Below are 27,161 nucleotides of genomic sequence, written 5' to 3'. Positions count from 1 at the left end.
GTTATAGCTATGAAACATGAAGCACCCGATTAACCAGTCTGCTAATGGTCAAAGCAAGCAGAGAGTTCTTCCATCTTCTGCCGTGACAGTCCAGGCAGACCAAGGAACCACCTTAACTACTCCAAATATCAACTCTCCCCCAGCCTTAAGGGCAGCCCCTAGACAGAAGCACGTTAGACCATCAAAGGTGAATGTTATAAATACATTCTTGCACATCTATTAAATGTTTTGATATTAGCTTGAAAAATGTCACAGCATTAAAAAAAATAAAAATTTAAAATTTTGCTTATGTGCCTCTGTTGCATAAATCTCAAAGATGTACACTTTGTTTTGTTTTGTTTTCCTTTTTAAAGCATCTCTGCTGCCTTGAAGTTTAGCAAGGGTCATGTTTGTTTTTAGGAAAGCTCAAACTCAGTTGCCTTCCCAGTTCCAGGGGGCTTTACAAAATCATCAGATATCTTAGATTCAGAGAACACATGAGGGTAAGCTGTACTTCAACAATGTCACTGTAGCCTGAAGACGTTAACACAGAGCAGAATGTCAACAGAACAACCAGGAAGGAAACACTACATTTCATTGACAAGACTGCCCTCGTAACTATTGGAGCTGTGTTTTATCAACCAATCCTAAACAAGTCCAATGCAAAACAAGTCTTAACTCACAGTGTGCTTTATTATTTTTTCACAATATTAACTAGACAGACATGGAAAGTTTAATGGCAGCATGTTCTTATAACATTTTAAAGACAAAGAACGACATAATCATATTAAATGATGATAAACTGACAAACTACATTACCGTACATACATCATCCAAAGGTACTGGATAAACGATATCTGCTTATGTACATTTATGCTGGTGATAATTAAAATTCAAATATTCAGAAGAAAAAGAAAAAAATACGCTAATTAAATTATAAAAATATACATTTTTTTTTTCCTGTGGAATTCTTAATGCTGTATAACTTGCCAAGAAAGGTTTCATTGTGTGATGAAGCTGCATTAACTTAGTATAGGAGTGTGATTTAAAAGAAATACAGATTAAATTGGCTCTTTGTCTTTCTTTTGTTTAGCCTTGATTGAAAGAGAGAGAGGAATGAAAAACAAAGCTGGGCTTTTGCAGTGAGAAAGAATTTTTATACTCATAAATCAGAAGATGTTTAAATTTTCAAATACTACTGAGCCATTAACTTGTAATACAAATGAATCATTTTGCTAGCTTGTTTAAAGACAGAGAGAGGAAAAAAGACAGGCTTTAAACATGCTACTTCACTACACTTATAATCAATAGGAGTTCTAGGCTGGTGAAGTCAGATGCAGGTGCATGGCTAACCATAGTGTCATGCTTTAGGGTCAAAGCATGCAGTCCTTGTGCGCATCTGACTCCCACGGACTCAGCTGGGGAGACTGTGTGCAAGCAAGGCTTGGGTGTCCTGAATCTGTATTCTTTGAACTGTACCACATCAACGTTTCCTGCGCACATCTGGTTTCAAAGAAGCATTTTTCCATTATTGTTCTCAATTAGTGCAATCTTACTCAGGCTGTTTAATCTCAAATCCCAGCAGCAAACAAATGAGCTCTTGTAACAAGTGGATACTTTTAGAATAATTTTAAAATAATTCTGTAGCTGAACATTCTTAGTAATTGCAGTCACATCATAGTGCACGGTTTTGTAGCTGGTTTTAGTTAAAAGTCATTTTCAGACCATCACGGGTGGACTCCTGCATCATCTGAAACTTGAGATTTTCGTACACACCAGTGTCATTCTCCATATCTTCCAGCCCCCTTCCCTATCTGTATATTATTCTCCATTACCTCCAAAGCCCTGTTCCTCCTTTCTTAGATCCAGTGCTTGTTCTATTAAGAAACGTTCTCTGTGTCAGCTCTGATTCCAGAACACTGAACTTGCAGATTATTTTCCTTGTTTTTCTATTTATTCCCAAGATACTGATCTGTAACAGATCTTAAGTGACTGTACAGATACTTTTTTTTTTCCAGGGATAAAACGTTTTCCTTCATTATTTTCTTAATAAACGAGGTGGAAAAGAATTAATGACAAATAAATAAAACACAGTCAAATAAAGTATTACTCTCAAATTTCTAAGGATTTTCTGTTATGCAAAAGACTGCCTTCAGCATTAATGAAGTTTTACACTGAAAAATAATTGTGATGAGTCTGTAATGGGTTACTCTGCCCTTGCATCACCCTTTTTCAAGGGAAAGAATGAGAGATGAACCAATTCCTTGTAACAGTCATCTTTAAGCAGGGAGATATTTCAGTGTTCTCTTCACTTCTCTCTACTTCTTGACCTCTTCCTTTGTTGTCCTCTGGTCTTCCACATCTAACCATCTTCAGAAGTCTCCCTCTTCACTTTTTGCTTTGACAACCTGGATACACTGGGAACATTCAGGAGCGTGTGTTCACATGGTGACAGAGGATGAATTGTCACTGAAGTGTAGTCTTAGAGCATGCAAGTCTATAAGGCAATTTGTGGGAAAAAAACTCTATGGGAAGATGTAATGAGGAACAGAAAAGACAGGAATTATTGAGAAAGAAATGCAAGAGTGAGAGGAGAGGATTTTATTAAAGAAGTTCAAGCTTTTATATACATTCAACGTTTCTACTATGTTCCTTAATAAATGTATTATCAACTACCATTATACCTAATGCAGCCACAATACTGTACTATTCTGCAGTCAGGATGGGAAAACTCCGTTAACTCTTTAATAAAATAAAATCATCAACAGTCATCGTGACTCTTCTTTTTGCCTGGTATTAACTAATACACTGGGTAGTCCAGTGAGTAGACACAGCAGAACACAAATCCGCAATATTCATTTAAATGTGTCGTCATGTGTCGTCTTCATATTATTTCTAAAGCAGCTTTAAAAAACTTTTGCCATTGGAAGGTATTAAAAATAAAACCCATTCAAATTATCCTGGTAGTATAGCAGCACTGGAATTGATAGTTACTCTTTTACTACTTTTGACAATGTAAACCTTTAATAAAATAAACAATTTTGGAACAATTTGAGGTCTAATAGTTCATGAACTTTAATGGGCGTACGGGCACAAATTGAAACGAAGACTAGATTGTGAAATGAAACATTAGCTTGATAGCAGCCAATTCCAGTTTTGAAATCAGCTTCAGACACGTTCAGCTTCGCAGCTGAAAAAAACAAAGCCCACACTCAATCCGCAATACTTGGTTGCTCCCATTTCAGATATTTCTCATACGAATCCTGCACACATATGCCCACTTCTGACAGAAGCTCTAAAAACAACGCAGGTGCTTCTGGTTCTATGAATTTTTTTCTTTCCTCTTTTTTAAATCAATTCTAGTTTTAGTCACACTTCTGTGATCTTAGAAACACTTCCTTTGTATGTTTCTGTGAAACTGTAAGTAATTTCAAATTGGAAAGGCAAGCTCGTTCCATCTTTGCTCATACAAAGTGTAGGTGCCATGACTAAATAGCAGTAAAAATGCTGAGATGTACAACTCTTAAAACAAACAAACAAACAAAAAAGCAGCTTTGAAGACACAACATCAACTACAGCCTTAACATTGAACACATTACATTCCCAAGTTAATGGAGATATTTTGCGTATAATGCCACAAAGTTATCCATCTGAAATCTTGAGGTTGAATCTACAGTTTATTCACTGCATTTTTTTGTCACCCTTATAGCACTTGTGTTGTACGGTACGTTTCATTCAGAGCTTTAAAACCTTTTCTTTCTATCTCTGAATGTCCATTTACCCACAAATCCCAGGTTTCAAAAGTTTCGTAGAAAAAATAGGAGCGTTTGATTGAAGATGGTGATGTCCATTACACAGAGCAGTCCATGCAACGCACTCGGATTCTTCTGCTTCGTCAGCAATTCCGGCCCCCTCCGAGCACATGGAAAGCCCTGCTCTGACATACATCAACACACCTGGTCTTAGAACACAGGTCTGCTTATAAAACTGTATACCAAGGTATTCTGCACTAACTGTACTTGAGTTGCATTTCTACGAGGGGCAGATGGCTTCACCCTCCCCTTTTTCCTCCACCCTATTTTCGCTTCAAACGACAGTAGGCACCTGTGCGATCGAGGTGTCAGAGAGTCTCTGTCCAGATAGAGGAGTTGGAGTTTCTTCTTCATCTTTTCTTCAGTAGACAGTCCTAGGAAATTATTAGCATGAAATGACTTTGAGGGCGAGGGGCAGGAGGATAAAGCTCACTTTCTTTTTGTTATGAAAATGAACTTGATTTTGGTGTCTGGTTTGAGAAACAAGGATAGTCAGAGCTAATTTGCAACTCAGCTGAGGTCTGTTTCTTGCCAAATAAAATTAAAATCTTTTTCAACTTTCAGGGATTTGGAGACCACATTTAATTGGTTTCAAACCCCTGGAGGAACTCCGTAAGTAAACAGGATTAGTTGCAGATATGAGCCCTAAAGTGGGACGCAGGTCAGGTCTTCAGACTCCAGCTCTGCTCTGTAGAAGCAGGCACTTAAGGTCTCCTGATGTTTCTGTGTCAGTAGCCGTGAAAACTTTTTACTGCTAAGAAAATCACTGGAACAGTAACTTCCTGCAAGCCCCAAAGATTTAACTTCACACATCTATAAAGAAAAGTATTTGAGTTGACACATAGTAGGGTATAGGATGATACTACCATGACTATGATGCGATGGCACGACTGGTAACTTGAAAATGCATGTCTACAAGGCAGAGGCAATTGTATTTCAAGCTGTAGGGATAGCCAAGTCTCCTTCAAGAAGTTGCCATTTGGACTGCACACACGTACCATGTTGAGTCGCTTACTCTGACCGCTCTTGCTGGCAGGACAGGATTAGAACTTTGTTCACGTTGACCTCATCTGTCAGAGCACTCCTGGCCATCCAAAAATTGCAAGGAAATCTACACAATTACACAGCCTTTAGCAGCTCAAGTAACTGCCTTCCTAAGTGTAAGCAGGTAGGTCTTTGTCAGTATACTTGCTCTTTGCAGATAAAATAATCCAGACAACTGCATTAATTAAAAAAAGAACCTAAAATACTTTGGGGCTCATTAAAGTTAAGAATAACAACATGATGTGACGACAGATACAACTTGCAGAGTTTCTGAAAATAGCAGGTTAAAATGTAAATATATTTTAATAAATAATTTTCCTGCAATGTAAAAATAAATGATATTTCCTTTGGCAGTAATAGCTGATTTAATCTTTAGCCAGGAAGTTGTTTTGCTCATAAAATACCATTGTGCTACAGAAAAAAAATATTATTTTGCTGTTTTGAAAGACTTTTGTAATCCACGATAAACTGGGTGACTCTACTTATGTCCAAGATAAGCGCCAAGAGTGATGCAAGCTCCCACCAGAACCAGGCTCAGGATGGTCTTCAGAGAGATCCAGGAGAAATCAAACAAAGGCCTCATACTGTTGCCGTACAATTCCACAAAGGCATCCTAGAGAGGGAAACAAAGGAACATCAGAATCACAGTAACTCTCGAAGAGAGGGAGGAGAGCTTCCACATGCAGCAGTCCTCCAGCAATCCCTCCAGTAGAAAAAAACTCACAACACATCAACGTATGAAAATAGCAATTCGGGAGCTATGTTTTTACGTGGTGCTTAGCACAAAGACCTCCTGCCTATTTCTTAACAAATACTGCTGTAATTACTTACACTCTTACATCTGTTTTAAGCATGCCCTGTCCAATAGCAAATATAGTAAAAGCATTTTTAAGCATGAGTAACTCCCCTTTGGCTCCTGAATGTGTATACACAAAAACAGACAAAGGAAGGAACGGAAGAGATTGAAACTTCATTCTCCGAAACTTTCACTTCCACTGGAAACTGGGCATCTATTTTGCTAATCAGTATTTAGTGAGTTCCTTAGGGATGGATTCCATGTCGTAGTCACTGAGATGTTTCTTCTGTGTGAGTTGTGTGAGTTCTTCTGTTAGGGTGCAGTTCTGTGTTACGTCACTGCTGGTCTTTCATGACTCTCACCGAAAGGGGTGACACCTCACTCCTGTGTTCCTCATAGTCATTCCTTTGATGTAACAGTGGTCTGTTTTTGTGCTCCATAAATACAATGGGATTTTGACTGGGTTAGCGATCAGATCGGTAACACTCTGTGCTTAATGTGTTTCTTTCAAACATGAAACCTGAGAACACTCAGAGAGGTAAACCACACTGCATTGCATGAAAGCAATGAATAATGAAGCTGAATGACTTAAAAAAAAAAAAAAAGGGAGAAAAAAATAGCAGAGTTTAGGACAACTCTTTCCTTGTGCAACCAATTAAGGTCTGCACCCAAACCACAGAGATAAACTCATCAGACAGCTATCCATTGTAGGGTTTACATCATTCTCTATTATCCTAGGCTTCCAAATTTTTGTAAAAGCAAACATTCTCTATTTCTGTTATGTTGCCTTTAGACATTTTGTCATGTTACTATGCTAGGCGGTAACCTGCCTTCTGCAAATGCATCCATGTTATGGATTACAGCAAGAATGAAGAATAACAGCTCTCTGCTATTCTCAGAAACCTTTCAACCAGATGCATTTCCCATAAATTACATACATTAAATAGCCTTCATCATCAGCCTTTTCTAGATATTGTTAAAATAAGTGCATTTATGGTTATACCACGAGAGGGCGTGTAAGGGTTTTTTATATCGTGCCATTTTGACTCCTGTCCACTAGAGCGAGATGCAAATAAATAAAATGTTTGTAATCTCAAAATGTGCTTTTATATTAAGTAATACTGGTGCATGCTGTAGGTAAGAGTGAGTGTGTCAGTAACAGAATAGCTACGGGGTTTGCCCAACAGTTTGACCCAAATCGTCTTCCTCCTGATATTTCTCAATGCTTCTTCCTCCAGGTAATCATTTTCAAACCTGAGTATCCAAGACAATATTGTTAAGTGAAGGCAGTTTAACCTTTGGGGTCAATGTCTTAATGCAAACTGTTCTTCCCTGCAAAAATTCAGCAACTTTTGCATAACTGTGTTGTGTTTGAAATAGACATTGCCAAACCCTGGCCTCAATATTCTGTTGTGTTGATGAAGAGCCGAGAAGTACAGAGTTTGCTGCGCAGTTCTTTGGACGGCTTCCTTTATTTCTCCTTAAGGCTATGAAGTAACACAATATCCTAAAATGTTACAGACTGGGCTAAATCCTGTTGCCGCCAGTGCAGACTCACTGACTTCCATGGGAGCTTTGTCTGGATAGAGAGTTCAAGATCATGCCTTATAAAAATACAAGAAGGGTAAAGTTCAAAACTTGGTGATATCATAATGGGTGGAAAACAGAGGAAATGAAAAAAAAAATACCATGGAAATGCAAGTCATGTGAAAATATTTTAATGTTACATTTCCATGGTTTCTTTCTGTGGGCTGAGTCTCACTTCTGTGTAGTTATGGCAGCCGACGCACACCCAGTACCAACTGCAAAATGAGCACATTTTGTGCCTTCTTTCTACCCATGTTTAGCAACGTTCAGCCCAGTTTGCCTGAGAGGCCATTTCTAACAGTTCAGTAGAACCCTTGGAATTCACTGTGAGGATGGATAGAAGCTTACAGTGGAACTTGAAGACAAGGCAAACGTATGCTACAACGTGTGGTTCAAAAGAGGAATGCTAACAAAAAATGGGCAGCATGCAGTACTTTTTTTTCTGAGATTATACAACAATAACATGAACCCAGCCTAATGGTGTCTGCACTATATATTACAAGTAGCTCTTTATGATCATTCTCCCTCCCCTTCTCAAACATCCTGATTAGGCCTATTTCCGAAGCTTGTTTGAACAGCCTGTCACTATTTGTTTAAGTTTCAAACCTGTTTTAAATAAACACATGTCCATTTTATGTACTAAAACAAGGAGAGGGGGAGGGACCCATTACTGAAAATTTTTAGCACAAGGAGAACCCTAAACAGAATCCTGACTGTTTCATAAGGTTTGTCTTCTATAAACCCACGTATTGGTCACTGGATTTTTGTCACCTAAACCAGCCTGTTTAAAATAGGAGACTCTGCACTAAAACAAATAAGCTTAACAAAATTGCTTGAAACACTTGATGTCGTCTGAAAAGCACTCTTTGTAATGAAAGCAAGGGTCCCCTCGGCAAATGGACCGAGGCAAGTTTTGGCTTGGTCAGTCCTTCTGGAAATCTCACATGGTTGGAAACAAAAGGGTTGTAGGCCTTTATTTTAAGACCTGACTATTTAAAATTTAATGGAATGTTATATCCTGGATGTAAAATTATATCAGGGCAGTTAAAAATTATATGGAAAAGAGCTCTTCATTCGGACCTGTAAGTTGCTCGAAAGTAATTTCTTTAGAAGCTTTTATGAAGTCAGATCAGCCTGTCATTCCTTTATGGCCTGCATTCACGCTGACCGTTTCAACACGGCAAGAAAGATGGAAGTGGTAAAGGGAAGAACGCTCTGCTCAGCTCCTCATGGTCCCCGTGCAGCGAGGTGCACGCCTCACCCATCTGGGTGTACATGGTGGGCCAGGGCCAAGAGCCCCGCTGCCCACCGAGCTGCCCATGGGGAGGGCAGGTCCTGATCAGACCCTGGTGGAGTTTGGCACCCAAGGAGGATAAGGAGGCGTGATGGTGATGATGGTGTCCTGAGTGGTGTCCTGGTTCAGACCAGAGGCTCTCGACTGCACTGCCCCTCTCGCCTGCTGGCCCAAATTTGGCAGTGCTGATCCAAGAAACAAATATCATCTGTAACTACACAAACGTTTGTTACTTGCATTTGGGTTTTAATTAGTCGAAGTCCTTTTGCAGCTCAGCCTCCATCCCTGCCTGAGAGGCAAGGCCTAGCCTCGAGGCTGCAGAGGAGTCAGTACTTCCCATATGCTGAGCCCAGCACTGCATTACTGGCACGAGTGCTCCCCCCGTCAAGGCCAAGGGAAAAGCCAACCTCAGCGTGGCATTATGCATTTATGGCTGAGGGGGTGGTAGGGAGAGCAAACATGAGGAAGTAAAGACTTCCTTTTTCTACCTGAATCAAACAGCTGTTGAGGAAGTGACTTTATTTCCCTCGTTATCATTGGTTTGACAGGATATCCTCTTGAGCCACATTGTACTGAATGAAGAGCTGGTGAGCCTTCCATTTTACTGAGCAGGAATTGGCTCGCAGCTATTCTCTGCTGCCCTCTCTTTGACTCCAAAACAAACAAACAAATACCAGCTCCAGACTTTTGAAGAAACCTGCCCAGGTCTGAATGACACCATGCTGCCATCTGTCACGGCGGGAGAGGGAATGACATCCACTCCAGTGCCAAGATTTAGCGGCTGAATGACTTTTCACTCACCCCTGCCTCAATATGAGTGACAAAAATTCTCATTAAAGCCTTCGTTCCTGCACGGTTACTCATTCCAGAGGTGATTTGAGGAGGGAGGGAGCGAACAGAGCTGCTTAAATCGTCTTGTATTTTTTATGCAGTGAAACCTCATTAAAATGTCATCTTGAAGCTAATGAGAAAAGTTTTTGGAACATAAAAAAAAGCAGACAAATCTATCGCTGTTCTTCTCTTGAAGAGCTCACGAGTCCTCTATGGAAACCCAAGTACTGAGGAGATGCAAATCAGGGCAGCTGAGCCCCTGATGGTGTTGTGCCAAGGTGCGGAGTTTCATACGGCTGGTGTCTTTAGACGGGCTGGTGTCTTTGTACACCCGGGAGTGCTGACATGCTGGCACTCCAACCTGGTCTACTTCATCAAATCATAATGTGCAGGAAAGGAACCGTCACCACTGACCACTGGCAGAGATCGCACCCAGGGACTGGCTTCGGCACAGCTACACCTGATCAAATCCCCATCCAGGTGGGGCTTTTTAACCCCTCACCTTTTCCTGTGGTAGAAATGGATCCATTCCGGATTCTCTGTTTTCACAATACAATACATAGTCCTAGAGCTGCAGCTTCAATTAGTTTGTGTCTGCATACCCTTTTTTCTATCCAGTGATATCTGAAGTTTGTGACTGGACAAAACTGGTTCTCGTCACAGCGGTCTCACATATCTTCTTCATTCCATGTTTTTGTCTTTTGTTTAAATACTTACATGGTGACCCTATGTTCTGGGGCACGTCTTGCAGCTCTTATTGATGCCAGGCTCTCACTGAAGAATATGTAAATTCAAATCAATGGAAATACTATTTGCATAGGGCTGACTAAACACAGCACTCAGATGCAGACATTTATGGGGTAAGGAATAGTCGCGGTTAGATTTCTTCATAGGAACTGATGCATGTGCTTAGAAATGCATAAATAAATCTGACTGGGTATAGCAATGGGGGTGACTGTTCCAGTTCATGCTGCTGGAAAGTGAACCTGTTGGCAGATAGATTTCCTCCAGAGCTGACAGAGATGAAGGATAAACCTACACTATGGGGAATGGTCAAGCTATTTCTCTTTAAATATGGGTTTAGTAAGGTGCGGATCATTCAGCTTGCATGGAAAGCCATGCAGTGTTCAGACAAGGCTGCATTCTTGTTAAACAAAGTCAGCATGAGAAATGTTTCAGCAATTTTGTCTTGGCGTCTCTGCTTAATTCAGTTAGACGTGGCCCTGCAATATGCAAAAGCCCAGACCTAGGGGAGGTTGCCTGGTTTTCTTATTCCTGGAAAGGCCCACACTAAACTGAAGTATTTCTGGCATCAGCTGTGCAACGTCACTGCAGCAGTTCATTGGTGGTATTTAATGGGTGCCACTTATGGAGAAGCAATATTAGCATTAAGGAAAGAAAGAAGGCGAGGAGGCAGTCTGGAGAAAATCCTCCATGTTCAAACTGCTCTGCTCCGTCCTTGACAAGTTCTTCTTTTCTGCAAATTGGTGAGCCCATTCAACCAATTTTCTATTTCTTTATATTGATATATAGCAGCCTTACTTTTAACTTCCGAAGTTACACTACTTGGGCTGAATGGTAGAAGCTGTATATAATTCATACACAGAAAGAAATCGCAATGCATTTTCACCCATCTCAGTTGCACCAAGAACCATTCAATTTTAGGCCACCTTCTTCCAGTCAAATTTATCAAACCACTTTTAAGAAGTTTACATTCACATACAGAGGTAAACTTAGGAAACGCCACAGAAATTCGTGGACCACTGTGGAGAACAGAACAGGCATCACAGAATTGGTAAAGGAGCTCATGCTCTAACATCACAAACTTGATGATCCTTGGGGTTCCTTCCAACCCAAACCATTCTATGATTCTGTGCACACTTTGCAAAGAAACACCGTGCACTGGGACCATTGACACAGCTTTAGAATGATTCTAAAGTAAAAATAATGACAAAATGGGTCTCAAAGATGACAGGCCTGATTCTCTCAAAGTCTTGTCTAAACTCTCAGTAATTTACTTTTAATGTGAGTGACCTTACACTGGAAATAGTCTACCTAATTTAAAACCCCAAATTTGAACATTTGGTTCTGGCAGGTATTTTGCTAGTAATAAAGGGAAATACGTATATGTGCACACCATTATGTTCCCCACATGCTCCAGCTGCCAGCATCTGTCACTCTCAGGATGCAGCATAAGAGTTAAATCATGTAACAGTCTGAGAAATGGGAACTGAAAGTAGCTGCTTGTAGAAATGCTCAAAGTGTTTGGCACAGCTTTTGTCATCAGCCCACCGCTTGGGCAATGGAGGGCTTTGTTTAATAAATTTATCCTGCTGTGCCGTGAAAGGGCTCAAGGCACAGGTATTAGCTGAGGTAAACAGGTAAAAAAGAAAGACAGAAGGAGCAAGGGTTTGCCAAGGCAGGGCTCACTCAGAGTGGTCTCTGCCAGGACAGGCAGCTCATGTGAATGTGGAGGGTGGAATCGAACTAGTCTGAGCAGGTTGTGCCATCAGCTGAGCCACGAGGAACCAGTCACACATTTTTCCTGCTGCTTGTTTTAACATCTCTTAGGGAAATACTCCATCCGCTGTTTGCTGTCTAAACACAGAGTTCTGATCCCCAGGCCCCTTGGCTTGCCTGCCTTGCACTCCGCCTTGAGTGCAGCACACAGAAGCATTGCTGTGGCCGTAGCGCTCCGGCCCCACACCAGCCGACACTGCACTGCTGCAGAACCTCTGGTAAAAGTTCAGGCAAAGCCACTGGCACTGTCTTCAGAAATGCCACGCATTCCTCACATGGCTCAAAGTAGGCTTTTGCTGTTGTTTTTTTTTTTTTTTAAGATCTTGTGACAATCAGTTGATTTATGAAGGGAAAGAAACGGCGAAGGTTATCTTATGATAAAGTAATCTTATGATATATCTGCAATTTAGCAAGTAAGCACCAAAAAAAAAAAAAAAAAAAAAAGAAAAAAAAAAAAGAAAGAAAGAAAAACGAAAAAGAACGAAAAAAAGCTTGAGCAATATAAAAAATGCTGTAGGCTTAAATGGGCAGGTAGAAGCTACCAGGGACCATGTGGAAAATATGAATGTGCATGTGTTTTCTTTGGCGAGCAGCACCTCATTAGCAGCCCAGTCCATTTTTGCTCACCTGTGAAAGCCTTATTTGAGGAAGGGGCAGGCAGAGATTTTTGGTAGTGGATTTCCCATGCCATTTCCTACACCTACCCTCGTGTGCTGTGCCCCAGCTGGTGCTGTAGGAGCAAGCTGTAAGCCCCCTGCCATCGCCCAGCAGACAAGGAGGGGAAGACCTCTGGCATCAGCACACAATGCATTGCTGGATCATCTTGTGGGGCTGCTCTACTCTGTGCTGTTCCTGAAGGCCTCTCAGTGGCTTGTTCTATGTTTTCATCATGTCACAGCCAAGTGGTAATGGGGAATTAACACAATGGGAAGTTCCTGGCCTGCATTGGCTCAGAAGAGATTTTTTTTGGTCCGAGTGCCTCCATTCCACTCCTCCTGTCTATTCTGTTCACCACAAAACCACAAGACCTGGGAGACTAGTGATGGGTGACCAAGCAGGGAAGGAAGCTAGAGGCTGTGCAGACTGAGGAAAGTGGGAATTTAGGCAAAGTCAGCTGCCTGTCACCTGTTGTCAAGGCAGCTTTATGAGTTGCCTGACAGGCACTCATAAGGGCGGGCTGGGAAAACCTCAAGTATTCTGTTCATCCAGAAAGCCGTTTGGCAAGTACTGTCAGGTAAGAGCTAATAGGGACCGTATGAAAAGAACAAGGAAAATCAGGGTGTGAGGATATGGTTCACAAACTGATTGAAGGGCTTTGTTTTGCTATTCAAAACAGCTCTTAAATTAATTTGCATACACAGTTGTAACACATTAACTACAACCACCAGGTTTATTTAAATGCCACCATGCAAAAACAAAGTAAGAAGGCTTAATGAAATGCAAATAATCTCTGTCCCTCCATCTCCAAAACCATCAGCAAGCATCCCACAGGAGAAGTGCTAATAATTCCCTTTCCCAGGACCCACCTGCTCTTTCCTCCTTTCTAATCCTTCCTCCCACCCAGAAGCAAGTACCATAGGGATGTTTGACACAGACACACCTCTGACCCTTACGCATGCTTTAATTCCTCTGTAAAAGGTAATGATGTATAGCTGATACATGAAAGGGCGCGAAGTCTGTGTGTTTCCTCCCAGTGGAAAGCTCTGAAAAATGTCAGACATTGGTAGCAGGAGAAGAAGGGTCATTTTCTACAACAGAAGCTGTGCCAGTGTCACTGCTCTGGCCAAATCCCTTGATGGAGACAAGGCTTACACCATCAAAGGAAGCTCCAGCATGCTTGAAATACCTCCCAGACAACATGAGCTGCACTGACAGAAAGACTCTGCTACCCTGTGTCAAGTCCACATAAGTCTACCTAGTGGGAAGGGGAACCGTGCCAAAAAGTTCTCTCTGCAGACTACCATAGTGATTTTTTCCCCGTGAGATAGTTATGCTGGCCAGACTTCATCAGGTAGACCTAAGGAACCATTATGTGCAAAATAAGATTGTAATTTATTTTAACCAGATGTTCAGCACTGATCTGTGTCTGTGCACTCGCTGTGCACTCAACCTCATTTTTACTGTGAAAGAGATATACCTTGGGCACCAGTGAGGTTTTAAAAACTTAATGCTGAAATCTAAGGCTGTAGCGGGTTCTTCTTTTCTTTTAGTGTTTATGCGTAGTTCCCAATGAAGTAAGCAGGTGTTCCTGAGCTTTGCTGCTATCAATCGGATCTCCTGCAGGTTTTGCAGGGCAGAAGTCTCAGCTCTCCTGTGTACCAGATGCTCGCATTAATCGCTGGAGCAAGTCACGTGCTGCTCCTTACAACCTGGCAGCACTGGCTGCTCAGGGTGAGGGCTGAGGCAATCTAGAATGCCAGCCCTCTGAAACAACAGGTCCCTCGTGGTTTTCTTTGGAGCCCGGTGCTTCTGAGAGGAGACAGAGGCTGTGCTGCTGCAGGATGATGGACACAAGGGCAGTCACACTGCTGTCACCGGAGTCTGAAGCACCGCTATCAACAAGTTACACATACACATCCTTGGGAACAGCTGAAATACAGCTCAGCCTGCATTCCTATGGCCAGTCATTCAAAACAGAAACTAAAGGATTTGGTTAACTGCTTTTTTTTCTTTTCTTTCCTTTTTTTTTTTTTTTTTTTTTTTTTTTTTTTAAATGCCTGCATGTCCTTGCAGATCATTCACAAAGAGCTGAGCATTTTTATTTCCTGTTGACGAACTTTGAAAGGGAGAATGCCAATGGAAATTGGATCTCTTAATGAACGAGTTCTGTGGACAGCAAGTCAGATGCAAATTCATGAAGTATTTAAATCTGTCGTTGTGACCTTGAACTAACACTGCTAGGAAGCAGAAAGCCCTTCACTTAGGCAGGAAAGACTGGTAATTACTTGGTGCGTCGGTGTTTCCAAGGGAGCAGAAATGTCATGCTAAAGTTCAGATACTCAAAGGAAAGACTGAGAAACAAAATCACGAATATCAGCCAAATAAGAAAAGAAAAGAAAAATGCATTACCTATGAAATCAGTGCTTGAAAGCTTTCCCACTTTTTAAGATAAATACGACTTCACAGATTGGAAGCTGCAGATCAAAATGGCTATAGGGTCCAAAAGCAAGCCATTTGCTTTTCTGAAAACTTCTACATGCAGGTGGGCCTATATGGCAGAATGCAGTTCTAAGGAGAAAAGAGGGAGCTGACCTCATGCCAAACAAGCTGGCCCAGGGGCAGGTGTATGGATGCAAGTACTGTAGGTGCATAAGAACAGTACAGCGAGCAGGCTAACTACTCCTGCTGTGAAACTTGTGCAATTACTGCATAGGCACAGTTCATCTACCAGAAAGAATTGCTGGCTTCATTTGTGCACAAAGAACTACAGCACTGCCTTCTCTGCGTAGCAATGCGCACAGTGACTCCTGCCCAAGCAGCTGCTGCTGCAAGGCCAGGTTCTCTTGCCCAGGCACTTCCAAGTAGCCTCAAGAATTTCATTAAAGCATTCACCTGCCCTCAATGAAATGCCAGAGGAAGTGGTTGCAGGAGCTGAGGGATTCATGTGTGGTGGAGGGAAAAGGGCCAGATCTGGAAGTAGGTTTTGCAGTTATCTAGAGGATTAACCACAAATAACTCTTGTTTGCCACACCTCCTGTGCCTGTCTCTCTTCAGATGATGACCTGTGTCCATCTAGACCCTCTTTGCATCACAGTTCAGCTATTACAGTCACCTTGCTTTTTCTTCATCAAGCCTTCCATTGCAGATGTCTGCTGCTTCTGTCCCAGAGCGGGAAGCCACCAGGTCTGTTTCCACTGGCTTTGCAATAGGAGGAGCTTCCTGCCACAGCAGCAACCCTCAGTTGCTGGCAATGAATGACTGGAATCCAGAGTATAAGTGACATAACCCCCCTCGGGAGATGCCTTCAGAATCTCCTCTAATTAACTGTTGCTGCTATAAGTTTAGACAAATCCAGGAAATCACATGCAAAATGCTGTCTGATTTTCTATCTAATCTTCTTCTATCTAGGTTCTTGTACCACACACATTGCTGTGGTATCTGAGCATCTTGGTGCCTGGATGCAACTCAGTCGAACCCTTTTCAAGCTAAGCTTCTGGCCAAACACTACTCCTACCTGCAGCCAACTGTTTTGCTATGAACAAACGGCAAAGAAGCATCTTCAAAGACTCCCCCAACGTACCAGCTTCTCTTGTCTTCCTTTCCCAGATAATGTAAGATTGGGAACCTTGCCAAGCATCACACTAAACCGAAAGAGACATTCAAATTGCTGCAAGTATAAGAGCCAAGGGAGCCCAGTCTGCCAGAATGTTATTGCAGCAGTCTCAAGGAGCTGACGGCATTAAGACTTCATTTTGTTGTGTGCCTGCCTGTCTAGGAGATGCTTCACTGGAGGCCAGAAAAGCATTGCTTCCTCAATATTAAATACTAGCGACTTGGACAACTGCAAGTCATTTGTTAGCTTCAAGCTTTTGAATCAGTTTTCTTTCTTTTAAGATTGGAGGCATCTGATCCTGTGGTTACTGTTGCTTGAAACAGAATAACTGCTTTCAGGGGGGTTTCAAATACACGCCTTTCTGGTGAGCATATAATCAAAGCAGGAACGCAGAAAGGGACCAACAGTCAGAAAGGTGATGAAAAGAAGCTGTGTTATATCTGGATGAGAAATACTAGACATAGGTTTGACTGGTTTAAGCCCCAGTAAAGGAAAAGTTCAGAACTTATCTACATTTTAACTGCAAAGAAGCAATCCTCCCCCCAGGATGAACAGTTTATACTGTTTATATATCAAAGAGTATTCTGAGTCATTAACTATGTTGTGCTGGTAGAAGACAGTTATATCAGCAAGATTTTTCCTACATAAGGATTTGCACCAGCATAGTTTATATCCCTAAAAGAAGTCAAATGATGAACCAATACCAGCATAACATACAGTGCAAACAAGGCCTGAAAAATGGGGAAAATTTTGCAGGCCAACGTTTTAGGCTGTGCATTTGTCTTTACAATTTGTGTTTTAAAAGTTCCTGTATGTGTATAAAGACAGCAGTTAAAATAAAAAGCAATCACTTAGAGCAACAAGAAACTAAAAGTAATCTAAAATCCCTTCTTTGTTTTGTCTATTTATTCCCACAGCTTTATTTGCAGAGGTGGTGGGAGTCAGCAAAAGAAGCTGAGATGAGCCTATGATCATAGTATTAAGTTGATTTGACTATTAGATAACTTTAATTTAAATGTTCCCCACGGGGTTTCTGGTATTTTTTTTCCTTATTTACTTCTCGAGACTATTTAATACTTTGACCTGAAGGAAGAAGATTTTGTACAAGCAAGAGGATTAAAGGTTCAAATTAGTTAAAGATGAAACAAATCTACTGATTCAACAAAGCCCTGTGTTCCCAGTGTCACCAATAATATTATCATACATTAAACTGTTAATGTGCTTGAAATGCCGAAAAAAAAAGGTATTTAAAGCATAGGCTACAGGTAGATTTGCTTCAAAAAGAAGTACTGTTCCATTGCACACTTTTTAATCAACTTCTCAGAATCGCAGAATCACAGAATGGCCTGGGTTGGAAGGGACCTCAAGGATCATGAATCTCCAACCCCCTGCCACATGCAGGGCCACCAACCTCCCCATTCAATACCAGACCAGGCTGCCCAGGGCCCCATCCAATCTGGCCTTGAACACCTTCAGGGACGGGCATCCACAACCTCTCTGGGCAGCCTGTTCCAGCACCTCACCTCTCTCATAGTAAAGAACTTCCTCCTGACATCCAACCTAAATCTTCCCTTCGCCAGCTTTAAACCATTTCTTCTTGTCCTGCCATTATCAACCCTTGTAAAGAGTTGATTCCCCTCCTCCTGTTTGCAGGCTCTCTTTAGGTATTGGAATGAGGTCATCTCGCAGCCTTTTCTTCTCCAGGCTGAACAAGCCCAGCTCCCTGTCTTTGTAGGGAAGGTGCCAGCCCTCTAAACATCTTCGTGCCCTCCTCTGGACCCTCTCCAACAGCTCCTTGTCTTTCTTGTACTGCTGGCTCCAGACCTGGACATAATACTCGAGATGGGGCCTCACAAGAGCAGAGTATAGAGGGACAATCACCTTCCTGTCCCTGCTGGCCACCCTTCTTCTGATGGGAACCAATGGGAACTTCTATTCCACCCAAGTGGATATCCTATATATCTATAATAACCATGGGATGTTAAATGTGCTCTTGTCATCCCTGTTTCACCTGGTATACTGGTTTTATCATCTTTGCCACTGATATCCACTCCTAAATTGTACCTCTAAAACTTCACTCTTTTTGTATCTTGGGTTGGTTTGGGTGTTTGTTTCTTTTTTTTGGTTTCTTTTTTTTTTTTTTTTTTTTTTTTTTTTTTGCATTCTCTGTCCAGGTACTCACTTTCAATGTGTTTCTTCAGCTATGCCACATGTGATTCCCTGTTCCCTATGAGGACAGATTGAGAGCTGAGGCTGTTCAGCCTGGAGAAAAGAAGGCTCCAGGGTGACTTGATAGTGGCATTTTAGAATCTAAAGGGGGACTATAAGAAGGAAGGGGACAGTCTCATTAGCAGGCTTTGTTGTGACAGTAGAAGGGGAAATGGTTTCAAAGATTTAGATTGGACATAAGAAGGAAGATTTTTACAGGAGGGGTGGTGAAGTACTGGAACAGGCTGTCCAGAGATGTGATGGATGCCCCATCCCAGGAGACACTCAAGGTCAGGATGCATGGAGCTATGAGCAACCTGATCTCACTGTAGGTGTTCCCTGCAGGGGAGTTGGACTAGGTGGCCTTTAAGGGTCCCTTCCAACACAAACAATTCTATGATTCTATGATTCCTTCCTTCTATGCCTCTGTGACCTTCCTTCCTTCATTGCTTGTTTTTCTTATTCATTTCCACGCATGCAGTATTGCCTTGCACGGTTTCTGCAAAGTATGCATGCATACAGAAGTTACACCTTTTCATGCTGATATATTGCTCTACAGAGTCGAACTTAGTACAAACACAAGGTTGCCATTGTGCTAGCTAATCGTGCTTAAGCTGTGATCCCATCAGGCTTTAACTGCAGCTGGATGCCACAGTGCCGAGTGCAACTTAGGTGAGCGTAATTGCTAACTCACATGCACTGTGAGGCTGCACAGTTCTAGTGGGACTCTTCAAAGTTGTGTTCTGACACAGACAGGAATTTAACGGGAAGAACAGCCCTGCTTAGTTCTCTGTGAGGCTGCAACATACATTTTGCATCTAGGACAAAGCTAAACCACAATAACAATCCCATAAAAGGAGGCAGAGTTGGGCACAAGTGTTTGAAACCAGTTGTAGTTGGTTTGCTGCGAAACCGACAAAATACCCTGCTGGAAAGCAGGAACATCTGGGCACTGAATAGCTGTAGGCCAGCCCACTCAGTGAATACCCAGCATACAGCAGGTGAAACACAAGTGGTAAGCTTTATTGTTAAGCTGGTAGCCACTGAACTATATGATCTGTCCGAAGGTTTTCAGCCTCCTGGGTAAGGGAACAGCTTCTCAAGTCCTTCTTTTCTGGTCATTTTTTAAGAGTAGACTCAGAAGGAGAAAGATGAAGTTGCTCCTTGTTTGATTTCCTAGGTAGTAAAGTATGTTCTTATGTAACAGTTTTCAAAAAAACTGAAGCAATACTACCTTGAAGAGATGAAAGTTTTGATCCATATACATAAGAGCTGCTCAACTGAATCAGCCCTGTGATCCATCTGGACAGTCAGACTTATTGAGCCAGCTAATATCAGACTGTGAGTAATATCACCGTTAACACTACTTTCTTCCTTTTGGGTTTCACTTTTCCAAGAAGATGTTTCACAAGGTGTCAAGAAATCTCTTCTAATATGTGTTCCTCCTGATCTGATCAAGCCTAGGGGAGTAACTGAAGTTCAAGTTACTACAGTTTTGTTAGCAGTTGGAGTTCTACACTGTTCACTGTTTCCTCTTCTTGAGTTGAGGATTATCAACAAAGACCAGCTAATGTCTTTACTTTCCTAAAGTTGTTAAAATGCTTCTGAATTTCTAGTCTCGAATTTCTTTGTCTTTGGAGATTCAGTTGTGTAGTGCTTGCCACTTAAAGGTCATCTAAATAGTGCGTATGCTATGCTATGCTTCCATACAGAAGTATCTCCTCTGCTTCTACGGACCAGCCTTTCCTTCCTCAACACTTTGTAGGTCAATATAAGGTCAATATAATGTTGTAGCACTATATTTCCCTACTGCCCACTATAATTGAAATCATCCTCCATGGCAAACGCTCTGATTGTTCTTTTGCTTTTAAGCTTGTTAAATTTGTTTAAATACTTACACTTACTCAACTCTTACATCCAATACATTCCCAGTTTTACTGAATTCCCTTTTATGCTTTTACCAAAATTACGACTCTCTGATGATCGTAACTGGCATCATGTTCTCTGAATTCACAAGGTGCTGCCATATACACAGATGTCTTTAATAGACATATCTGACTAATACGTTCCCCAGATCCTCATAACTTCTTGCTTATTTGCCACGTCTACTTCTGTTCTGATTCTCTCCATTTTCTAGGCTCTCCCTTCCCCAGGTTCCCTCATTATCTCTCAGAGTTAAATGCCACCTCACAAAATCTTTTTGGCCACGCTCAGAAGTGCAGAGCTCCCACTGCTGTGCCAGGCTTGCAGATGAAATCAGGAACGACTTAGTCAAAGCGCTGTCTTGGACCTAGAGTTTGCCCATCTATCTAGTCAAATTAAATTAGTTCCCAGACAGTCTCTTGTTCTAAGCCAAATTCCTGTTCTTTTGACTGCGTTCCCTGGGATGACTGCGGGTGTTTGCTTTGCTGGTCTCATTTTGACCGATGGGAAACCATCTTCTGTGATAGCATCTTCAGGAAGGTGATCTAACCCTTGGCTCTGGCTTCTTAAAACAAAGTCTTGGCCAGGCTGTATCTAAGGGCCACCCTCCCCTCCCTCATGATGTTAATCCTCTGAGCTTCCTCAATTTCTCACAGACATTTCTGGGATTTCAGAATATTTGAAAGCGAAGAAGCAGAAGTGTTATGAGATGTAAGGTCCTTAACAGAAGATAACATGTTTTAAGCAGTTCCCTAGTCAAAATAAGAATTGCTATCTTTTTATCTGTCCCCCTACAAATAAAATAATTAAAAATAACTAAAAAGTGAGCTTTTGGTTGTGCAAAAAAAAGAGTCAGTAGCAGCATTTCCCAAGAGAGTTCTTTCTCATTCTCACTGTGATGTATCTCATTTCCTTCAACCTTCAAAAAATAAGCTTTCAAGTTAGATTCCTAAATGCATAAGTAGGCGCTTAAATGAACAGACTGGTTTTCCTCTTTTGGTTGCCTGAGGACAGTTAGGTGCCAGCCTTTGAAAGTTTTGGACGAAGGAATATATATCAAAGCTGCAGTTTGAATGGAGACAACAGAAGCCAAACTCATAGTTCCAATTCTAAAATATTCCACATTAGTAAACATTGCATTGATAATCATGTAATTAAAAATTGTTGAGGCATTAAAAATCCTTTCTGAAAATCATGCTTGCATTTCCTGCACTATTTATTTAGCGGGTACCAGAATGGAGAAATGAGATGATGAGAACAGAAAAAACTTTTCAATGGGAAGAGAGAGGGAACTGGAGCTAGTCCTATTAGTAAGTAACCAAATAACTGGACAAGGAATCCATTGAATAATGAGTGACAGGGAGAGTGAACATAGCTATAGAGTCTCCACACTCCCAGTCCCAGGTATTTCAGTTACATAAAGGAATGACAGAAGTTCAAGACTGGTAAGACAAAGTATTTTTTGCACAGAATCACAATTAGACCATCAGATTCATTGGTACGGGATGCTGAGACAGTGAGTTTAGCAAGCTTCAAAAAATATTACATTTCTTCTAGAGTGAACAAAACCTTGTAACCATTAGTCTAAAATCATAAAAATTGGGAGCGTTCTCCTTGAAGGATTTCATCAATCTCTGAATTCCTGGGATGAGTTCTTCATGAGGACTATGCAGGGCAGAGGAGGGGCTGGGAAAGACATTACTCTACATCTGCCTCTTGTGTGTACACTGTGGGTACAGCCTGTGCTGGATGGATCACGATTTTGTTGAAGAAGGTATGTATTAATACTTGTGTATTGGCTGGGCAGGGGAAGTTTGTGTTCCTCAGTGTTTAAAGAGTATTTTCCAAACTTTTTAGTATCCATCTGACTAAAAATGGCTCTGGCTGAGACTAAACCCATGGGATCCCTCAGTTAAGATTCATACAGAAATTTAAAAAAACTAAGCAACATTGTACTCTTAAGAAAAAAAATTATATATGTTTATCCAGAAAACAAGTATTACTATTTAGTATTAAAAAATTAAAAAAAAAAAAAAAAGACTGCTGGAAGTTAAATGCAAGTCATCATAACAGGGTCAAGAGAGATTTTTTTAAATGGAAAAGTTTTTTAATCTTAAAGGGAACACTTTATTAAAATCCGTAATGAAAACTAAACAGTTAACAATAATTATTTGTTTTTATCCAAATGGAAGAAATAATAATTAAACATATAATGAAAGTAACAAAAAAAAAAAAAAAAGAAAAAAGAGACTGCATTAAGAAAAAAAGATAATTATGCTCTTGATTTATTTGAAAACAAAGCTCAACAACCTGCTAATGGATCTTTAGCCTGTGCCAGGGCATAAAAGCTACTGTTCACATGTGGCTGCCCTCACTTTTTTGGCCATCTACAGCTAGAGGCCACCTAGAGAGGCCTCCCTGCACAGTGTGGGGTCAGAGATAACGTGTGGGTGGAAAGCCCCAGTGCCACCAGTTGTCCCCTGGGCAGCCTGGCCAGTGGCATCAGTTAAGGACACTGGAGTACATAAGGCTCCACCAGCCCTTGGAGGGGCAGCCAGACCCTGTGGACCCAAAGCTAGAGGGGAGGCCTGAGTGTGAATCTCTGCCAGGTGCTGGTGCCCTCATGGAGATCATCCATAGGATCAGGACCTTAGACTGCCTGCATGTGATGGTACTGCAGAAAATAACAAAGCCATGTTGAAGTCTACAAGGCTGCATCAGTCTTATGCTTGCTCTCTACTCTCCCAAGGACGCCTCTGTTTATTTTCATTTTTCAGACTTCCTTGAATCTCCTTCACTTCCTCTCCTTCTCAGCTCCACACTACTCCGTTACGTATGTTTGGAGAGATGCATGTGTGTATTTTTAATGAGATGAACTATTTCCAGAGAATAGAGAACGGGTGCACAGAACTGTGTCTGCAGTGTGCCAGGGGCAGCACGCTGGTGTCCTTCTCACCGTCGGCAATGCCTCCCCAGCTCCCTTCCTCCCTGTGCAAGCACTTTCACTCCTTTCCTTTCAGACCACTAATCAACCACTGTTGATCACCTCTCAAGCCCCAGCCCACCACTTTCACTCTCAGTCACTTGCCCACTACTGTCTCTCTGCCATGGTGCACCTCACCCAACCCTAGCAGACGCCCACTCTTTCTTGCTCACCTCTTGAAGCTTTTCATGCAGACAGTGATATTTAACCAGGGGTTCAGAGAGAGCTGCTGGCACTGTGGTAGATACAGACAAAATTCAAAGCACAAAAGGAGAACTGAGTGACGGCGGCACCTGGGGACATGGCATAATTGGCATGGTGAGGAGGGACTTGATAATCTCAGAGGTCTTTTGCAACCTATGATTCTAGGTGGGAAATTCCTTATCCAGAAGCTTTGGAAGGTATGGCTGTGTTAGAGGAACTGCAGGGGTTCAGCTGCTTCAAGCACTTCTGCAATGCAACGACTACACCCACAGGAAGATTCACTCAGGTTCAGTGAATATAATGACAGAGAATGAGGTACTCTTCCAGAAAGTGAGGCTGTTCCAGAGAAGAGGGAGCCTAACATGGGTATCCCCAGCTGCCTTCTGGAGAAACCTCTCCCTCTGTTGACTGTACAGGGAAAGTCCTCGCCTACATACCCGAGTGTGAATGCCCCACGTAATCTCTGTATCTCCGTTCATCATCTGGGGATGGTGGCCATAAAATGCTTGACTGAGGCATGTGGAGGAGTGTTCCTGGAAGGTGAGTGTTACTGCAGCTGTAGATCAGCTCCCACAGTGGGAAATTACAGGTTTCTCTGCATGTGCACAGAGCTGGGAAGTCCCATGCAAAGATGCTGTCCATGCCTGCTTAGACTAATGATACATATGAACTTCTCTGTTAGTATGGCAAAAAATGGTCATCATATTTTCTTCTGCAAGTTATATATCACAGCAAATGTATTTGGTGGTTTTATATTCCTGTATTAGTTTGCTCCAGTAAAATGAAGACTTCCATTTGCATTTGCATCTCTCATAATTTTTGCATGTAAAATAATAACGAAAAGAAATTTCTCAACTACTCGTCAATCTGAACACTGCTTATCTTTTCTTTTAGCTTGCCGTTAAATGAAATATCATTTCAAGTTGAGGAAGGCGTTATTTGAAAAAACAATAGATATCACTCAACACCTGTCAAGTTAAAGAGTAACTGGAAGTTACTACATTCTGATCCATTTATTATGTGTTACGCAGAATCCATATGTACTTTTCCATGTAAATAAATATTTAGACTAAGTACTAGAGATATATGTACATAAATATGTATTTATATATACTTATTTTTGTAAAACTGTGTCTATATATGTTTACTGCTGAATAGATTGAACAAGTAAGTGAAAAATCAAGATCACTGTAAAGAAATTATTGTGTTACTGTTTTCCCAGCTAATGACCATGCTCTGAAATGGTAGGTTGGTTATAGTAGAGCTGAACACGGAGTGCTTATAGATGCAATATATCCATCTTAGACATTTTAAAGGCTGAGAGCTGAGTTTTAGAGCCTACACTTTCCTTATGCATTTGTTTCTTCCACAGATTTGATGTCAACAGAAAGAGCTCCCCTGTTTTCACTTGGATTTGGTCAGATCTTCAACAACCTAAACTGAACTTATCCAGAGTTCAAAGAAAACTCTCTCATCTATGAAGAAGACCCCAGAACTATGGTTGTTGTGTTAGCAGGGGTCTAAGTAGCATCAGCAAAGACAGCAGGCAAATTCTGGGAGAGGTCTGTCTTGGAAAGCTCATGGAGGTTTTCCATTATGAGGTTCACTTGACCAAAAAAGAAAAGATGTTTTCTTAATCTTCCTTGATTCTTCCTATATTTGCAAATATCACAGAGCCATCACACATAATACTGGTTTATTCGAGCTTCTGCCTGGGACTGTGACCTGACCCCAGACCACTGAAGAATCGATCTCATCCCAGCTAGCAATTGCCTGCGTGAGACCTTACAGTCCTTGTCCTTCACAAACACTTCTTAAAACTACTGTCAATTAAATTTCCCAGAGTGAGGCAAAGAATGGTAGCAGCATTTTATATGTTCACACATTCTCCAGACTGATAGAACGCTCAGTATATATTAAAAGGGAGCTCAGTCCATTCACAACACACAATAAGTGCGCAATTCAATTAACTAATGCAATTCATATTTCATTAGGACAGAAGCTGTTTGTGACCTTAAACGGACAACAATTTCATGACAGCATTGTAGAATTTTAATTAGATAGGAAAATAACAAAGAGAAATGAAACAGAGGGAAAAAGAGCTGCCTGGCAGAATTGTTCCAAGGAACTTAAAAACAAAAGATGCATTTGTTCTCCTACGTCCTCCTCCTCCTTCCCCCTTACTAATGATGCAGAGAACAAAATGTTATTGCCTTTATTTGGCTCTGATTAACCATTTGTAGAGAAGGCTGTCATCTCAGCATTGAGGGTATGCACCTGGTGGCACCAAAAGACACAGAAAAGAGAAATGCAAGGTCCTGCCTTTACCTTTTTATTCAAGAGTGTCTAAGTGAACAGCAACTCCCTTAAGAAGAATTTTATACCAGTTTTATACCAGTTTTTCATTTGTGAAGGAAAGTGGTAAACTGGCAAAAACGACAGATGAGATTAATAAAATCAAATGTTAATACGGTTGTTACAAAATAGCACACAATCACTGTGCATAAAGGGCTGTGATTAAAACTGAGATGGATTCCAAAGTTAAGCTGCAATTGCTTCAATATTTCTTTCTGTGATACTCTTAAGAAAATGAGAAGAGATTAATAAGGTTAGTTATTATGACTCTGTAGTAATTTAATATAAAATCTGAAGTATTCCCATCTATGCTGACCCCTATGTGAGAAAAATGTAAAGTCTGTAATTCAGTTTCATTAATTGTATATCGCCAAAACAGTGCCCTGTATTACAGAAACATGTAGGGAAGGTATCCTTTTTGTTTTATACAGTGCATTTAAAAAGATGGTAGAAGAATGAAACCACCAGGTCAGAGTTCATGGTCTGTCGGACATGATCCTCTACCCTCACCCCTCTCCTGGACAATGACTTCTGCTTCTAAGATACAATCAGTACAAAAATTCTGTCAGATTTTGCATTAAAGGCAAGATGCAAATAGAATATAAATATAGAAAGCCAAAGAATAGCAAGATATGTCTGTTCAATCAGGATATTTGTTGATCTGGGTCAGTAACAAGACGGTTATTTGTCCCCGACCAGTGGGTGGCAATGGCAGCAAATGGCTTAGAGGAGACAAGAACTGATTTTGATAAACATGTCCAGATGGGTATGATTTAAATCAGTAAATATATTGCTCTGTGGAAAGAGAGGTTTTAAAAAGTAATTTTAAACCAGTGTTTACAGTAAGTTGCTTGTATCTATCAGTCACTAAATGCTATAGATACACTCTTAAAATTAAATTTAAGCCAGCAACGTGATCAGCGAAGAAAAAGAAAACAGCTTTGCCTTCTCCGATCCTAGCACCTCCGATGTTTTTTTCTTCATAATGTATTATATCAAAGACCCGTCGTCTGTACCAGGAAGTCACAAATATCAATATTATTTAGTACTGTTTTTCTCAAACTCACTCTGAGCTAAAGCTCATTTTACTGGAATGGACTTAGTTATTTTATTGGCAGTATCGTCAAATAACTTCTTAGTGCAATGAAAGCATCAAAAAGTACAGCTGCTAGATGAGAGAGATCGTGAAAAGGGAGTTTCCAGAACTCACTGATATTAGCTGCTCACCCATACATTCCCTTCCTCTCAAGTTTCAAGATGAGATTATCATTAAAAAAAGGCCGACTTGTCAAAAAAAAAAAAAAGAAAAAAAGAAAAGAAAGAAAGAAAAAAAAAAAAAAAAAAAAAAAAAA

General features: G+C 41.1%; 1 protein-coding gene across 1 annotated transcript in view; it reads right to left on the bottom strand.

Annotated features, from left to right (window-relative positions):
* Positions 1–653: 653 nt before the first annotated feature.
* BCL2 (BCL2 apoptosis regulator) overlaps positions 654–27,161 on the bottom strand; it is a 91,232-nt gene continuing 64,724 nt past the window's right edge. Inside the window, exon 2 of the mRNA XM_042869954.1 lies at positions 654–5,448. Coding sequence (XP_042725888.1) covers positions 5,314–5,448 — 135 coding nt within the window. The 3' untranslated portion in view covers positions 654–5,313. The remainder of the gene's footprint in view (positions 5,449–27,161) is intronic.

This window comes from Lagopus leucura, unplaced genomic scaffold, assembly GCF_019238085.1.
Source record: "Lagopus leucura isolate 7727_CA_CO unplaced genomic scaffold, USGS_WTPT01 Super-Scaffold_100002, whole genome shotgun sequence".
Classification (NCBI taxonomy): Eukaryota; Metazoa; Chordata; class Aves; order Galliformes; family Phasianidae; genus Lagopus; species Lagopus leucura.
The sequence above is the reverse complement of the archived record's forward strand: the minus strand, read 5'-3'. Positions and strand labels throughout refer to the sequence as shown.